The 15,485-nt window shown below is 37.6% G+C and overlaps 1 protein-coding gene across 1 annotated transcript in view; it reads right to left on the bottom strand.

Annotated features, from left to right (window-relative positions):
- DNAH14 (dynein axonemal heavy chain 14) overlaps positions 1 to 15,485 on the bottom strand; it is a 376,162-nt gene that overhangs the window by 160,763 nt on the left and 199,914 nt on the right. The window contains exons 37-40 of the mRNA XM_027564099.1: positions 11,055 to 11,258; positions 6,969 to 7,062; positions 5,453 to 5,661; positions 3,573 to 3,825 (exon numbers count right to left, since the gene is read on the bottom strand). Coding sequence (XP_027419900.1) covers positions 3,573 to 3,825; positions 5,453 to 5,661; positions 6,969 to 7,062; positions 11,055 to 11,258 — 760 coding nt within the window. The remainder of the gene's footprint in view (positions 1 to 3,572; positions 3,826 to 5,452; positions 5,662 to 6,968; positions 7,063 to 11,054; positions 11,259 to 15,485) is intronic.

Below are 15,485 nucleotides of genomic sequence, written 5' to 3'. Positions count from 1 at the left end.
CCTTATTCTATTCTAGCAACTTTTTGTAAGTTTGATTATTCCAAAATAAAAACTTTAAAACATTCAGGTCACCACCATCAAATATGGTGTGCATTACGAAGTAAATAATAAATGAGTTCTAATACATGAAGCATTAAAAAAAGAAAGCTGTATGTTTCAAAGAAAACTATATCAAAGTAAACATCACACAGGTACAGTTTTTAGCTGTCTCTTTTCTACTTTCCATCATTCATTTTTTTCTCAAGTCATCCATTTCACAGAGGAACACAAAGAGTGAATGATTACTCATTATTCCTTGGCTTTTTTTTCTTTTATAATATTTGTCTTCTTTATATTAAAATAACATAGGGAACTTCTGGGAGAATGAACACAGAAAGATGCTGGAAGAGTGATGCTCTCAGAGAGAGATGGAAGCTTCCCACCCTCTTCCCCTGTGTTTCGCGCATTTCTCCCACTTGGCTGTTCCTGAGTTTTATCCACTGTAAGAAACAGGTGAATGGTGCTCTTGAGTGCCTTCTGTGAGTATCATTCACACGTGTTCTGGGGACACTTTCTTCAAAGGACCAGAAAGCATCCAGTTTAATCCCAGATTCATGGGGTTGTTGCAGATTACTGCTTGTTTCACTAAGACAAGAGGTAATCCATCATCGAGTATGAACTGTCAATTCTCTGTGTCTATACTGTCAAAACTCGCAAGTATAAGATGGGATCCTTGTTTACTTCATAACCAGCAAGATAAGACATGTGGAACCTTCTCCATAGAAAGAAATTTAAAGGGAAATGGGTCATTGCAAAGGCTAAAGGTTATATTGTTTTTATCAGACTGTGGAAGACTCTACACTCACATTTGAAAAATTACTGTTTAAAACAGTACAAACTGATGAGGGGTTGGTGGCGTGAGAAGAGGGGGGAGCAGTGTGGAATTGTGGGAATATTCCTAGTCTGGAAGATAGAACTCATGGATTTTGAGCCCATGTGGAAAATTCTTAAAGAGATGGGAGTATCAAACTACCTTACTTGTCTCCTGAGAAATCTGTATGCAGGTCAAGAAGCAACAGTTAGAACCAGACATGGAACAATGGACTAGTTAAAAATTCAGAAAGGAGAATGACAAGGCTTATATTGTCACCCTGCTTATTTAACTTATATGCAGAGTACATCATGAGAAATGCCAGGCTGGATGAATCTCAAGCTAGAATCAGGCATTGCCAGGAGAAATACCAATCTCAGATATGTAGGTGACACAACCCTAATAGCAGAAAGTGAAGAGGAACTAAAAAACCTATTGATGAAGGTGAAAGAGGAGAGTGAAAAAGTTGGCTTAAAACTCAACATTCAAAAAACTAAAATCATGGCATCTGGCCTCATCATTTCAAGGCAAATAGAAGAGGAAAAAGTGGAAACAGTGACAGATTTTATTTTCCTGGGCTCCAAAATCACTGTGGACGGTGACTGCAGCTGAAATTAAAAGACACTTGCTGCTTGGAAGAAAAGCTATGACAAACCTAGACAGGGTATTAAAAAGCAGAGACAGCACTCTGCTGACAAACACCTGTATAGTCAGAGCTATGGTTTTTCCAGTAGTCATGTACATTCGTGCAAGTTGGACCATAAAGAAGGCTGGGAGCCAAAGAATTGATGCTTTTGAACTGTGGTGCTGGAGAAGACTCCTGAGCGTCCCTTGGACAGCAAGATGGTTAAACTAATTAATTCTAAAGGAAATTAACCCTGAATATTCATTGGAAGGCTGATGCTGATGATGAAGTTCCAATACTTGGGCCACCTGATGTGAAGAGCTGACTCATGGAAAAGACCCTCATGCTTGGAAAGATTGAGGGCAGGAGAAGGGGTGACAAAGGATGAGATGATTGGATGACATCACTGACTCAATGGACATGAGTCTGAGCAAACTCCAGGAGATAGTCAATGACAGGGAAGCCTGGCATGCTGTAGTACATGAGGTCGCAAAGAGTCAGACATGACTGAGCAACTGAACAACAACAAATGTGCCAAAAATGTTCCTTTTTTCTTCCATCTTCAATATTAAAATGGTTACACACACACAAAGGCTTAAAGATTTATATGATCTGAAGAGAAACCAGAGTATTAAATGGCTACACAAAAATTCACTAATTTTGATAAGTTTTTTAAAAATGCATGCTCGTATGACAGCTGTCACACAATCTAACAAAAAATTTTGAAATTAAGTTAAAAGATAATTAAGCACAGAAAAAACAGAACAAACTTTTTGGCCAATCCCCAAAATGTTTTCTTCCTTTCTCCCTAGTCTAAGTTACTCAAGAAAATGGTTACAGTTCCCTTTGGAGAAGGACTAGTAACTATTTTGTAACTACTTCCCATGATTGTGCAGAGGGTCCCAGCTTCTTCTATTCAGTGAGTTCTGTGCCTGAAAGCCAGGTCAGGTTTGGAAATGAGCAAGGGATCATGACTTTTTACTGAGGCAGCTACCCTCAGCCTTCTGGTCATTCATCCTTGACTTCTTATAACACAAACTAATGAACCTCGTTTGTTGCCCATATATTTTGCTCCTAGAGATACTATATTATAATAACCATCTTAATAACTCTTTGAGAATCATCACTGGTCCTTTGCCTACTGCTGCTTCTAGTTATGCTGTGGTTTGCTAACTGGCAAAGGGAAGAACAATAGCCCATTCAGAACCACGAGGAGAAGGGGAAAGAGAAAACCTAAATATTCTCCTCCATTTTGTCTCCCACTCATGGTAGTATTCAGTTCTCTTCTGTTCAGGGTTTCTGTTTTCCCTCACAGGAACCTTAGCCATCTTGTCTCCCCAGGGATTTCTCACAATTTCTTTAATTCAATAGATCCTAACTGGGTTGGGGTTTTTTTGCTAATTTGCCATCTCACCAGGAACCAAATATGGCTTTTCTGGTGGCTCAGCTGGTTAAGAATCTGCCTGCAATGTGGGAGACCTGGGTTCAATCCCTGGGTGGGGAAAGCCCCTAGAAGAAGGAAAAGGACCCACTCCAGTATTCTGGCCTGGAGAATTCCATGGACTGTATAGTCCATCGGGTCGCAAAGAGTCAGACATGAATGAACGACTTTCTCAGGAACCAGATAGAACCAGTGTTTGAATGTAGGCATTCTGACTCCAGAGACCATGCCTTTAGCCATAATGCTGTACAGTTTTCTGGACACTTTGATTTCTTCTTACACATATTTTACTACTTTCCATGTGTATGTTTTTGTATGATTACAGCTAGGATTTTGGACCATTTTTTCCCCCCACTATTTTTATCTCTGAGACTCTTTAAAACATAGTAAAAATTATTATCCCCTGATAGAGACCTACAAGGATTCCTTATTCTATTTTTTCTTGTTACCCTTAAGCACTTAGAGATATCAATTTATTGATATACTCTTTTATAAATGATTTTTAATTTGTTTCATGTGCAAGTCTGCTCTTGGTTCAAATGGACTGAAAACCTCTGGCTTTCCTTTCTTTCTTTTATAATCAAATAGAAGGTGATAAATAACTGACATTGACTAAGATATAATATCACTGATATGACTTAGGGGCAAAAACTCACGTAGTTCAAAGATTCCAGTTTTACTCATGAATTCAAAGAATGCATCAAGAATTCTGCAGAGAGTTGTAACAATTGTTATGTCTTGTACAGGAAATGGCTGAAATTTCTGATGTTTCTTTATAAACTGTAGTCCATCTGGGACACTACTTTTAATCATCAATTCAAGACAATCCACTTCTGATTTATTCATAATTTTAGAATTTTTCAGAAGCCATGACTTAACATAAGGCTCCCATCCCAGATCAACAGGATTCTAATAATAGAAAGCACAAGGTAATTTAATGTTAATAAATAAAATTACAGTGTCCACCTACTTTCTTACTATCTCTTTATTTCACTGCTGCCCCTGCCAAATAATGGTTTAGCATCAGCATTCATTAAAGGGCAAGTGATCAAAAACACTTTAAAGAATTACTCTTCCTGATTTTTAACCACAATCCTACACAACAACAAGCAACTGGAGGATTATGTGTAGGGAGCTGTGTTCTATGCACATGTGGTAAGAGGAACTGCTTACCCAGAAAATCAGCAGTTCAGTGGTTACACTGAGCTAAGGAGATTAGAACATAGGGCTGCTGCTGCTGCTGCTAAGTCACTTCAGTCGTGTCCGACTCTGTGCGACCCCATAGACGGCAGCCCACCAGGCTCCCCCGTCCCTGGGATTCTCCAGGCAAGAACATGGAGTGGGTTGCCATTTCCTTCTCCAATGCATGAAAGTGAAAAGTGAAAGTGAAGTTGTCAGTCGTGTCTGACTCTTAGCGACCCCATGGACTGCAGCCCACCAGGCTCCTCCATCCATGGGATTTTCCAGGCAAGAGTACTGGAGTGGGGTGCCATTGCCTTCTCCGAACATAGGGCTAATCATGGCTAATAATTAATTTCATGTGTAGGGAACATTCATTCTTTGCTGTATTTTCTATTCCTTACCACTGCATTGGTAATGCATTTCGTAAGTCCCGAGACTCATGGAGGGGCTTCCCAAGTGGCTCAGTGGATAAAGAAACTGCTTGTCAATGCAGGAGACACAGGAGACTTGGGTTCAATCCCTGGACCGGGAAGATCTCCTGGAGGAGGGCGTGGCAACCACTCCAGTATTCTTATCTGGAGAATCCCATGGACAGAGGAGCCTGGTGGGCTACAGTCCATAGTGTTGTACAGAGTTGGACATGACTGAAGCGACTGAGAATGCATGCAAGAGTCATGGAGTGGTCATGAAAAGCCTTCAGGGCAAACATTCCTTGATTGGAAAAATAATTCCTATCAAGTAACTCAACCTATTGAAATCACTACTTACGCATGGTTGTGGAAAATACTGACATTCCAATTACTGAGTGGACCGACTAAGCATATTAGTAACAGTAGTAATTAACATTCGTATTTACTTCTGGGTTAGGAGGCTTTGGAGAAGGCAATGGCACCCCACTCCAGGACTCTTGCCTGGAAAATCCCATGGACGGAGGAGCCTGGTAGGCTGCAGTCCATGGGGTCGCTAAGAGTCAGACACGACTGAAGCGACTTCACTTTCACTTTTCACTTTCATGCATTGGAGAAGGAAATGGCAACCCACTCCAGTGTTCTTGCCTGGAGAATCCCAGGGACGGGGGAGCCTGGTGGGCTGCCGTCTATGGGGTCGCACCGAGTCGGACACGACTGAAGCGACTTAGCAGCAGCAGTAGGAAGCTTTGCTGCTGCTGCTGCTAAGTCGCTTCAGTTGTGTCCGACTCTGTGTGACCCCACAGACGGCAGCCCACCAGGGGACATAAAATTTCCTACTAGGATAGCCCTGCTGAATCCAGAGGAAGCAAAATAAGCATAAAATGCTGCAGATAATGACTAAATAATAAATTTTCTTTGGTAAGAAATTTGTATTAGAAACTTACCATATAGACCATTGCACATCTGCTGACAATAGCAGGACTAGCTTGAGCTAGACTGTCCACTTCAAAGATCACTCTGATTTTACTAGTCAGAGTTATTCTCTCGCTGTTTGCCAAGCACAACGTCCTAGTGTCATCTAGCATAGAATTTAGATTTTCTACCCAGAAACTATCCACTGGACCATCTAAGACAATCCACTGCCAATCAAAGTCTGGAAAGAAAAATATTTGTAATGTAATTGAGAAAAACCTCACTCTCCTCTCCTTACAATCTTGCTAATTTTCTCTTTTAATTAGAAAGTACTTTCTAATTAAGATGAAGAATGATGTCCTAGAAAACCCTAGAATGAATGTGCTTAAATGAGTCTCGTATATATTGTGAATATTCATAACACATACTTAGCAATACTTTAAATATTGTTTTGGTATTCTTAGTTTGCTGAATTGTATAATTAACCCTTAAAATTTGAGTTAGAGAAAGAGCCATGAATCTAGTTTCTCCATAACAATATGGTTTGTTTCCCCTTTCAACCCGGGAATATTTTTTGGATATGCTGCCTCTGGGAAATAAAGGGAAATAGGATGTCCTTTGAAGAAAGAATCAAGTAGTCACAGCTGTTAAGAGTATTTCACTTGGGGAACTCATTTTCTTCACTTTGCACACTCTACACCCAGCACATTGCTCCACAATATTAGAAAGTCTATTGGTCAGGATACACAGATCATTATAGAGATTAAAAAAACAGTTAAACACCTGAAACACAAAAGCATCCCAGAAGAACAGGAGAGTAGAGCTGGGATCCAGACAGCCTGCCTGAGGCTGAAATAACTGCCTTGGATCCCCTGATGAAAGAAATATCACGCTCAATCACTGTACTCTCCCACATTGAATACCAAAACTGATACACAAAATTCAGGAATCCTGAAGATGTAGAAACAATAGCAGAAATCTCTTTCAAAGTCAGGAACATAAATATACTACTGGTGGATATATTGATATGACATTCAACATGGAGTAGAGAAAGCCATGACTGGGGCTTCTGCAGTAGACTGTTGGGCTCTTTTGGAGCAGGGATCTTTTCATGAGTACTCTCTGTCCCCCTGGCACATAGCAAACTGGCAGATAATGGGTATACAATTCATTTGAGATGAATATGCTTGGGTTGTATGATTTGGCCCAGGAATGCTTAGATTGTCTGAAAATACTATTGTAGGTTGCCACTGCTACTTCTAACCTGATATTTATTCCTACCTTTAGTATCTACTTGGTTCTTGTGAGATATTAATGGTCATTTGTAAAATGAATGGGCTATGTAAGTGCTAGTATTTATATATATAATTATATATGTACACTAATATATAAAAGTTTTAAATAAACACATGAGGAAAAAATAAATGGTACAAGGACAAAATATCACTCATCAAAAATGTTTTTAAAGATGTAAATAGAGCTCATGTTGGTTCAGTTTTTCTTCTATGTTAATCAATAATCTTTACTGAATTTATTAATAATACTTACTTTGACTTTCTGGAATTTTAATATCTTTCTCCATCTCCTTCTCAAAAATATGATAATCAGAATCTGCTGTGTCAGAGAAATCAAGCTTGAAAACCTAAAATATGTAATCAGTAATGTTTAAACTTTTATTTGATCATACTTTTGTACTCAAATGGTCTATATGTCAATACACTTTTTTGAGTAATAAAAATATAAGAGGTTTTGCAGCTGAAAGGCAAACATGTAACCGGGACAGTATAATGGAATTGAGTTATGACTACTGGTCATTTTCTTTCAGAAAATTCTTTTATTTTAGTTGTTGTTTTCATAAAGATAGAACATATTTTTATAATATTCAAGTACTACAGCAAAGCTCAGAGAATAAAGAAAAAGTTCTCTGAACTGCCATCACCTATTAAAAAAAAAAAAGACAGTTGACATTTTGGTGTATATTTTTCTTAGACCTTCCTTCATGATGGAGTTTTTATATTTTAAGGGACATAAGAATTACCTGCAGGGTTATTAAATTCTAACAACTCAACTTTGGAGATTCAGATTGAATAGGTTTGAGATGAAGCCCAAGATTTCCATTTTTAATATACTCCCCAGGTGATTCAAATACAGGTTGTTATGTCAATCTCTGAGGAATTCTGATCTTCATTATCTGGGGGTGTGGTGGGTGCAGGGAATGTCCTATTTATCTCCTCAGTGAGGCTGAGTATTATACCATCAGTTGACTGGCACTGGCTTCCTTTACCACCAAGTGTAGAGGAAGAGAAGACCAAAATCTAGAGCTGTGCTAGGGGCACAGTAAGGGTTCTGAAGAGAGAGACCAAATATTGGTGTGAGCATCATGTTTCAATCAGGTCTTAGCAATGCAACAAATAATAGTCAGGTGCTTCTAATTCCCAAGTCTCATTGGGAAGAAGAAAAGTAAGTCCAAGGCTATTTCCAATTATTTTTCCTATTACAAAAGTCTGCAATTATCATCCCTGTAGATAAGACATTATTCAGTTCAGTTCAGTTCAGTCACTCAGTCGTGTCCGACTCTTTGCGACCCCATGAATCACAGCACGCCAGGCCTCCCTGTCCATCACAAACTCCTGGAGTTCACCCAAACTCATGTCCATCGAGTCGGTGATGCCATCCAGCCATCTCATTCTCTGTCATCCCCTTCTCCTCCTGCCCCCAATCCCTCTCAGCATCAGAGTCTTTTCCAATGAGTCAGCTCTTTGCATGAGGTTGCCAAAGTACTGGAGTTTCAGCTTTAGCATCATTCCTTCCAAAGAACACCCAGGGCTGATCTCCTTCAGAATGGACTGGTTGGATCTCTTTGCAGTCCAAGGGACTCTCAAGAGTCTTCTCCAACACCACAGTTCAAAAGCATCAATTCTTTGGCGCTCAGCTTTCTTCACAGTCCAACTCTCACATCCATCCATGACGACTGGAAAAACCATAGCCTTGACTAGATAGACCTTTGTCGGCAAAGTAACGTCTCTGCTTTTGAATATGCTATCTGGGTTGGTCATAACTTTCCTTTCAAGGAGTAACTGTCTTTTAATTTCATGGCTGAAATCACCATCTGCAGTGATTTTGGAGCCCAATGCTCTACTCCATTTTTTCCCCTGTATACAGATTTTTTAAAATGTGAAATTGTGGGTCCAACATTATATACTTTAACCTTAATGCTGCTGCTGCTGCTAAGTCGCTTCAGTCGTGTCCGACTCTGTGCAACCCCGAGACGGCAGCCCACCAGGCTCCCCCATCCCTGGGATTCTCCAGGCAAGAATACTGGAGTGGGTTGCCATTTCCTTCTCCAATACGTGAAAGTGAAAAGTGAAAGTGAAGTCGCTCAGCCGTGTCCGACTGTTAGCGACCCCATGGACCCCAGCCTACCAGGCTCCTCCATCCATGGGATTTTCCAGGCGAGAGTACTGGAGTGGGGTGCCATTGCCTTCTCCTGCTTGCTTTGCAGGTGCATTCTTTACCTGCTGAGCCATCAAAGAAGCCCAGAAGGAAAATATTGGTCTTAAGTGATACATTAGACCAATGGATTTAATAGACTATTTTATCCCAAAACAGCAGAATTAACATTCTTTTCAAGTGCACATGAAACTTTATCTAAGATATATTACATTTAGGCCACAAAACAAATAACAATAAATTTAAGAAGATTTAAATAAGATTTAGCATCTTTTCTAACAACAACAGTGGGAAGCAGATGAATTATTCAATTGTGTCAGAACAATTTTACATTTGGGAAAAAATTATGTTAAACACACACACCAAAATAAATTATATTAATACACATGAAAATTTTAAAAGGTTTTATTATATGTTGTTATTAAGTAACCAGTGATATAACAATAATATTAGAATAGGGAAAGGTGTTACTGAAAAGTTAGAATGTACAAAAGAATATATTGTAAACTTATTTTCATTGATTGTCAAAAATAAGTATAGCACAGATGACAAATACACTTTTAATTCTTTTAAATATACCATTCTCAATGTGAAAACAGCAATAATACAACAAAATTTTATTTCCTTAGGACAAATTACTAGGAATAGATTTCTAAATCAAACAAAATGACAAAATATCAATATGTATTTCCAAAACTACCACCAGACATGTATGAATCTCTACTTCACAACCTTATAATTATCAAATATTAGTTCTCTATTTCTAAAAATCTGTTTGGTTTCAAATATTATCTTTTTTGTTATTACACTTTAGTATAGGGTAAATATGGAGAAGGAAATGGCAACCCACTCCAGTACTCTTGCCTGGAGAATCCCATGGATGGAGGGGCCTGGTGGGCTGCAGTCTATGGGGTTGCAAAGAGTTGGACACGACTAAGCAACTAACACACGCACACACACAGATAGGGTAAATATAGTATATAGTAAACGAAATTCACTACTAATCTCTACTTATTACTAATAAGAATATAAACTTACAGTTTTTTTGCTATTCATATTTATTCTTTGATGAATTTTGTATTAAATAGTTTACACATTTTACTGAAGTATTTTTGAATCTCATTAGTTTGGAAGTTACATTGGTGGTGCTGGAATCATTAGGTTATCCTCTACTTACGCTTAATCTACTGTGTTATTCTTTAAAAGCAAGTACCTTTAACTTCATTTTATCATTTATTAATCATTTTAAAACACAATGGTACACGTACACAATGGGAATGTATGTTGGTACAGTCACTATGGAGACCAGTATGGAGTTCCTGAAAAAACTAAAAATAAAACTACCGTATGACCCAGCAATCCCACTCGTGGGCATATACTTGGAAAAAACCATAATTCAAAAAGATACATGCACTCCAATGTTTATTGCAGCGCTATTTCTAATAGCCAGGACATGGAAGCAACCTAAATGTCCATCAACAGAGGAATGGATAAAGAAAGATACGGTACACATATACAATGGAATATTACTCAGCCATAAAAACACCATCTGCACCAACATGGATGGACCAGAGATTGTCATACTGAGTGAAGTAAGTCAGAAAGAAAAAGACAAATATATGATACTGCTTACATGTGGAATCTAAAAAATAGAGTGCGAAATGAACGTATCTACAAAACAAAAATAAAGTTACAGATGTAGAGAGCAAACTTATAGATACCAAGGGGGGAATGGATGGGTGGCATGAATTGGGAGACTGGAATTGACATATATAGACTGCCGTGTATAAAGAGATAACTAATGAGAACCTAATATATAGCACAGGGAACTGTACTCAGTGCTCTGGGTGAGCTAAATGGGAAGAAATCTAAAAACAAGGCAATATATTTATATGTATAACTAATTCACATTGCTGTACAGCAGAAACTAACACAACATTGTAAAGCAACTCTATTCCAATAAAAATTAATTTAAAACCCCCCCAAAATCCACAAGGTATATTTTCTGTTTTGTAATAGCTCATTACTTTTCCCTTTTTGAAACTGATCATAATAATTTTAAAATTAGGGACGTCTAAAATATATGCTAGTAAGTATCTAATGAAACTTTGATATCAAACATTAGATAAACAATGAAATAATCTATAATAGTGAAACAAAATAAACTTTCAATACTGAACTTACATTAGCAGAATCTGAGATTTTTGATTCGCTGTCTTTGTTTGAGTATTTTATAGTGTTTAAATATACGTAATTCCGAATTGTTGCTGATAATAATCCATCAGCCCATTCCATAGTATTAGGATCCAGATGTCCATATAGTTCGCTGAGAGTGATACACTTTGGATTTAAAATACAAATATCTATTTTTCCTCTTCTTCCTGAAATCTGAGAAAAATCCAGTGTGATTTTTAAAGATACTGACTATAGAAAAATTGTCTAATTTTTTTGTATCATTCCTACTAGAGGTTTTAGGAAAGATCTTTTGCTTGAAAGAAGGATTCTTTATAAAGGTAGCACTTTGCAAGAAATAATAAAAGTTGACTTATTAAAATTAGCCATTATATCCAAATAATTATTTTTTTAAATTATGAATACTACAAATGAGGCTTCCCTGGTAGCTCAGCTGGTGAAGAATCCACCTGCAATGCAGGAGACCCTGGTTTGATTTCTTGGTTAGGAAGTTCCGCTAGAGAAGGGATAGGCTACCCACTCCAGTATTCTTGGGCTTCCCTGGTGGCTCAGATGGTTATGAATCTGCCTGCAATGCAGGAGACCAGGGTTTGATCCCTGGGTTGGGAAGGTCCCCTGGAGAAGGGATCGGCTACCCACTCCAGTATTCTGGCCTGGAGAATTCCATGGACAGAGGAGCCTGGCAGACTACAGTCCATGGGGCCGAAAAAAATTTGGACATGACTGTGCAGCTTTCACAGACACACAAATGAATCCCTAGGAAAAGAATGGGACAAAAAAAAAAAAAAAAACCATCATGCTTCTAAATGGACTTTGTAGATGTAATTAAGGGACATATCTGGAGATGGGAAAATTATCCTGAATATCCAAGTGAATTCAATCTAATTGTATGAGTTAAAATTGGAAGAGGAAAGCAAGGCAGCAAATCAGAAACAGGGCAGTACACAAGGATCTAGAGGTATGGACAGTGTGCAAAGATCTGAGAGGGGCCTCCAGAAGGTACGGGTAGCTTCCCGCTGACAGACAGCAAGGAAATGGGACCTACTTATTTATGCCAACAACTGAATGCACAAGGGAAAGAGTTCTTCCCTAGAGCCTCCAGAAAGGAACTCAACCTGCTGACATCTGGATCATAGCCCAGTGAGACCCGTACTGGACATCTGACTCCCAGAACCGGAAGATAATAAATGAGTGTAGTTTTAATCCATGTCATTGTGGTTATTAGTTATAGCAGCAATAGAAAATGAACATTTTCTATTTCATATATATATATGTATGTATATATATATACAATGAAATATATTCAGTATATATAATATATATACTACTATATATTATATAAATATATTCAGCCATAAAAAGAATAAAATAACATCATTTGCAGCAACAGAGATAGACCTAGAGATTGTCATATTAAGTTAAGGAAGTCAGAGAAAGACAAATGATATTATATACTGTTTATATATGGAATCTTAAAACATGATACAAATGAACTTATTTACAAAACGGAAATAGACTCATAAAACAAACTTATGGTTCCCAACTAGGAAGGAGGGGCAGAGACAAGGACTTTGGGATTAAAATATACACACTGCGATATATAAAGGGCTTCCTGGTGGCTCAGGCAGTAAAGGATCTGCCTGTGATGCAGGAGACCTGAGTTCAATCCCTGGGTCGGGAAGATTCCCTGGAGAAGGAAATGGCAACCCACACCGGTATTTTTGCCTGGAGAATCCCAGGGACAGAGGAGCTTGGTGGGCTGCCATCTATGGGGTCGCACAGAGTTGGACATGACTGAAGCAACTTTGTAGCAGCAGAGTATATAAAATAATAAACATGAAAGAATCACTAAATAAATTATAGTATAGTCATACACAGTGCTTCCCTTGTGGCTCAGATAGTAAAGAATCCACTTGCAATACAGGAGAGACTCAGGTTTGGAAACCTATGACAAAACTAGCGCATGCATGTGTGCTAAATCGCTTTAGTCGTGTCCAACTCTTTGCGACCCTATGGACTGTAGCCCTCCACACTCCTCTGTCCGTGGAGTTCTCCAGACAAGAATACCAGAGTGGGTTGCCATGGCTCTCTCCAGCAGACCTTCCCAACCCAGGTATTGAACCCACATCTCTTAAATCTCCTGCATTGACGGGCAGGTTCTTTACCACTAGCACCAACTGGGAAGTCTTATGACAAACCTAGACAGCATATTAAAAACCAAAGACATTAGTTTGCCAACAAAGGCCCATATAGTTAAAGCTATTGTTTTTCCAGCAGTTATGTACGGATGTGAGAGTTGGACCATAAAGAAGGTTGAGTACCGAAAAACTGATGCTTTCGAAGTGTAGTGTTGCAGAAGACTCTTGTTGAGTCCATTAGACTGCAAGGAGATCAAACCAGTCATTCCAAAAGGAAATTGATCCTGAATTTTTATTGGAAGGACTGATGCTGAAGCTCCAAAACTTTGGCCACCTAACGGGAACAGTCAACTCACTGGAAAAGACCCTGGTGATGGAAAAGAATGAAGGCAAAAGAAGAGGGTGGCAGAGGATGAGATGGCTATATAGCATCACCGACTCAATGGACATGAGTCTGAGCAAACTCCAGAAGACAGTGAAGGACAGGAAAGCTTGCCGTGCTGCAGTCCATGGGGTCGCAAGAAGTCAGACACGACTTAGTGACTGAACAACAAAAAAACAACAAATAGTCATATGTGGGCTTCCCAGTGGCACTAGTGGTAAAGAACCAGCCTGCCAATGCAGGAGATATAAGAGATGTGCACTTGAATCCTGGGTTAGGAAGATCCACTGGAGGAGGGTATGGCAACCCACTCCAGTATTCTTGCCTGGAAAATAACATGGACAGAGGAGCCTGGCGGCCTACGGTCCAAAGAGTCACAAAAGAGTTGGACATAACTGAAGTGACTTAGCAGACATGCACACATAGTCATATATACAGAATATACTTATTGGAATGATGTTGCAAGAAGTTTTTAATGACAGGGTTAATTCTCAGCATATAACGTTAGGTGAAAAAGCCAACATTAGAAAATTTGAAATCATTTATACATAGTACTATCTCAATTATCTATAAACATATTTAGTTTAAAAAATAATGAAAAGAAATATAACAAAGTATTTGCAGTTGTTATAAATTTCTCACAATGGTACATATTTCTTTTGCAATATAAAAAATATTTTTAATAAAACAAATTTCTGCCCACTGAGTTGTAAGGACTGAATGAGATAATTCAAGTAAAGGTGTTTTCACTAGTATTTGGTCCATATTTAGTACTGTATAAATACTATTTATTTTTATTATTGATGTGATAATTTACCTATTACTAATTATAATAATTGCTTGAGAATTAACAGTTATTGATAATGGATAAAGAATTATGAGCTGCCACACGAATGGTTTTGAAGCAGGATATTGCACACTAAAAGAATCCACGTAATTGAGAACCTGAGTTTCTTAGCCTTTTGGACTATATTACCAACCACGAATCTTTAAGTAAGATAATTAAAATGCATACTATTTATTAGAGTCTAATTTTATATTGAATAAAAATATGTCTTGAAAAGGTAGGAGTTATTCTAGGTATCTAAGGACACTTCAACATTAGTAAGTCTATCAAGATAAGTTATAAATTAACCAGATAAAATATTAAAAATACATGCTGAGAAATAATTTCATAAATTCTAGGAGTAAAAAACTGAAATCTAATGAGACTAAAAGGTGATTTCCAATGTGTGATAGAGAATACCCATTATAGATTGAGAGCAAAATCATATTAAATACAGACATAGCAACTGCATTTTAGATAATGTAAGGAACAAAGTATTACAGTTAACATTGTCTTGGAGAGTTAATCAATTCAATAAGATAAAAATATATAAATATTAGAAAAGATTGTCTTGGAGAGTTAATCAATTCAATAAGATAAAAATATATAAATATTAGAAAAGAGAAAAAATTATAGTCATTTGAAGATATTTCAAAGCAACTAGAGGAATAACAAGTGAAACCAAAAGTTAGTAAAAGGAAATAAATCATAAAATCAGCTAGAAATAAATGAAATAGAAATGAAATGTGATACACCATATTAAACTGAAGAATGAAGATAATTCAATAGATTACCTAAACAAAAATTAAAACTGTTAGTCAATTAGGTAAAATGACTAAATACAACATATATATTTTATAATTTTATTTTACACTAGCATCTATCAGTTTGAGATTCAGATGAAAAAAATCTTGTTCACTACAATGACTCCTAACTACAAAATTCCTAGCAAGAAATTTGACAAGTAAAAAAACATACTTCTGTAAAGAGAACAAAAAGTGTTACCGAAGTAAAAAATTTTTACTGAAGTATAAAATAAGACCTAAACAAAAAGAGAAATATTTTATTTAGTAGAA

This window comes from Bos indicus x Bos taurus, chromosome 16 (genome assembly GCF_003369695.1).
Source record: "Bos indicus x Bos taurus breed Angus x Brahman F1 hybrid chromosome 16, Bos_hybrid_MaternalHap_v2.0, whole genome shotgun sequence".
In the NCBI taxonomy this organism is placed as follows: Eukaryota; Metazoa; Chordata; class Mammalia; order Artiodactyla; family Bovidae; genus Bos; species Bos indicus x Bos taurus.
This window is presented reverse-complemented; position numbering and strand designations above follow the sequence as displayed.